The following is a 3121-nucleotide window of genomic DNA, read 5'->3' on the forward strand; positions in this document are numbered from 1 at the left end:
TGAAACACCACGAGAAGAGGTGCATATAGCTAACCTTCCTCTGTATGTATCTTATAGATGATAATACGGAAGAGCTTTCTTTATTTTTCTTGTTTTTTCAGAATACAGGAGACATGGATATGGACTTTGGAGATGCACGGAAAGAATCCAGTGAGGGTTCAGATGCGATGACGCTGAAAGGGGACGAAGATTCACAACATAAAAATGTCGAAGAGGTTATATCTCATAACAAACCAAAAAAGGATGCTAATTTACATATTATCCCACAAGGTATTTTTTAATATTATTATCAATCTTATTTTTGTAGTATTGTCTTTTGTGTTCAACTAATTTTGCTCATTTTGATTGTTAAGTTGGCTCATATTTTTATGAATTCGACAGACTATGTTTGTACCGCTAGGGATATTACAGTCATCGAATCAATCAAGTCTGTCTCAAAGAATACCCAGTTCGTAGACATTGGAGATGCCTTGTTATCAACCGACGATTTGGAATGCCTTATTAAAGATGATGTGTTCTTACATGACGGTGTAAGACCAATTGCACAAACTTTTTAATTAATAATACGAACAATATATAATATCATAAAATATAAATATAATCTAAATGCCCATTACAGGTGATAAATGCTTACATATATTGCATGCTTGCTCACGAGCATCTACAAGACAGGGCGGGTGAAAAGGTACACATTATTAGCACGTTTGTATCGGACCAGATAAAAGAAGACGGGAAAGAGACATAGACCCATCAAAATATCGTCGCATCGTGCGTCATGTTAATAGTTATCTACAACAAGATATGGTTAGTTTTTGTCTCGTAATCCATGCATATAATTATGGATTGTTTTTATTTAGTTCATATGTTTAATGATTTATTAATAACTATATCTAATTGTGACTGTGACTTGTATCTTATTTACACCAGTTATTCATTCCGATTAACATGTCGGGCTACCATTGGTATCTAGCAGTTGCCAACGCCAAAAAACGAGAGATCCAAGTATTGGACTCACTTGGTGAGAATGTCAAACGCAATGACCTTGCTACTACGGTAACTATCTATTTCTTTTCTCATCTTAGCATTTATTTTGTTTGACTCCATCCTTAACATTTCTCATATATACATAAAAGTTATTAGGGCTCGAGAAATGGCTGAAACTTGCAGAGCATAGTCCGGAGTTTATCAAAGGTCATAAGTGGCCTGATCTCAATGTTACAAAATGGACGGTTGTAGAGCAAATTCAGGAGGCAATACAAACCGATGGGTAAGCACTTGTTTCAATATTTTGTTTTTAGATTCATCTGTGTGATATTCTAAAGCATTATTTTATAATATTATAGCATATCATGTGGATTGTTTATGTTAAATTATATGGAATACTGGACACCACATGGACCGTCAGACCAGTTTACGCATGTATTTCAGTTTTATACATTATCTCATAATGTTATATCAAAATATTTTATAAATTGTTTTCAATTTTTTTTGTAGGAGGATATGAAACATTTTCGACAAAAATTAGCAATTATTTTGCTCGATTCAGAGCTTAATAAGTTAAAAGGATGTCCCATGTACCATCAACCTCTTAACAAAGAAACTTTAGCTAATTCTGATCTTGAGATCCTGGATATTCCATCTGACGTGGTCGAAGAGAAACGTCCCGCCCCAATCACTATCATTCCCACGGACCAACGTGAAATACTTGCCGGCCTCTGCAACTACATCATGTCGATCAATGATGCTGGATGTTTGAAGGAAGTATCATGTATCAATATTTAATGTGCGGATGTATATTATTGTTCTTCTTACCATCCAAATTACAGGAAGGTGTGGGTCCGGAGCTCCACACCCGATCCAATGAGCTTAAGTCTTAAGAAACTTCAGTGCATACTTAACATGGAGCAGCCCATGGACAATAATTGCTTCAACACCGCCGTGCTTATGCTGGCATGTGACGAGGGAGTATTGTTCACAGACCCTCCTATACACTACATGGATCTACGATTTTGTGTAAGTTACCGTAACTCTTCATTCTAGGTGCCATTAGTATCAACATGTTGAAACAATATTTTTTTTCTTCTACTTAGTCCATGCTGCTAGAGTCAACACGAGGTCAGAAGTTTTGTGAGAAGGAAACTATCCAGACGTTGGCAACATTATTTGATAGCTGGCCTGGGATGGAGACCAACATCTCATCTTGCAATAAGGTAAATAAAATATTTTGACCATTGTTATCATGGTTTGTTTTTGTTTCTAAAAGCTCCACTTGTAGATTTATCTTCCCTATGCATCCATCGGCCGATACATCCTGTACATCATCGACAAAGAGGCACGTCGTCTACATATTATGGATCCTATTCAATCATCACAATCGTCAGAGGATAAAAACTTGAGGCATTCACTGAAATTAAAAAGTTTTTCAAGGGATTTCAAAGAAGCACTCGAAATAAAGCTGCCTGGGTGGAATTCTGATATATCTAAATGGCATCGTTTATTTCCGGCCGGTGTTCCAACGAGTATAGACGGGTAATGAATTCATAATAAGAATATTTACTTTTGTTATCATTATATTATTTATAATATTAATTGAAAGTTTTTCCAGGAATATGTCTGGCTATTTTGTTTTTCATTTTATGCTCTGGTGGAACGGTAAAGAATTGGTCAAGCCGGTTTGCGCGGTAAGTATTGTGGGTTACATGTTTTAAGACCTTTTCCGTGAATTTTTCATAATAACTACATTTATTTTTTCTGCAGGATGAGTATGAACTAAGGAAGCATTTTTTATTATACTTGCTAAAACATCGCGGGAATGAAGCTAGAGGAAACTTTCCTGATATTGTGAAAGAATTTCTTAAGCGCATCATCTAGATATTAATATTTTTGTAATAGATGTTAAGTTGTAAGATCACTCAGCTTGTTACATTGCAATAATGGACTTCAGTTTGTGTTATATTGTTTGTATGTGTGGATTTTAATATGTAACTCTGGTAAACCATTTCAAGAGCCCGTGGCAATGCACGGGCACTCTACTAGTACAGTGTAATGGACGCCTGAAGCGCACAATAGGAATTGCCATCGGGCAGCGTTATGTCTCTCGTCACGCGCCTCCTTAAATGGG

General features: G+C 36.1%; 1 protein-coding gene across 1 annotated transcript; it reads left to right on the forward strand.

Annotated features, from left to right (window-relative positions):
- The first annotated feature begins 1500 nt into the window (after positions 1-1500).
- Positions 1501-2675, forward strand: LOC147989919 (uncharacterized). The gene is made up of 5 exons (XM_087518865.1): positions 1501-1761; positions 1831-2013; positions 2091-2210; positions 2276-2332; positions 2606-2675. The coding sequence occupies exons 1-5, from the start codon at positions 1501-1503 to the stop codon at positions 2654-2656; spliced, it is 672 nt and encodes a 223-aa protein (XP_087374991.1). The 3' UTR covers positions 2657-2675.
- Positions 2676-3121: the final 446 nt, after the last annotated feature.

This window comes from Triticum urartu, chromosome 1A (assembly GCF_056163025.1).
Source record: "Triticum urartu cultivar PI428250 chromosome 1A, HENAU_Tu73, whole genome shotgun sequence".
Taxonomy (NCBI): domain Eukaryota; kingdom Viridiplantae; phylum Streptophyta; class Magnoliopsida; order Poales; family Poaceae; genus Triticum; species Triticum urartu.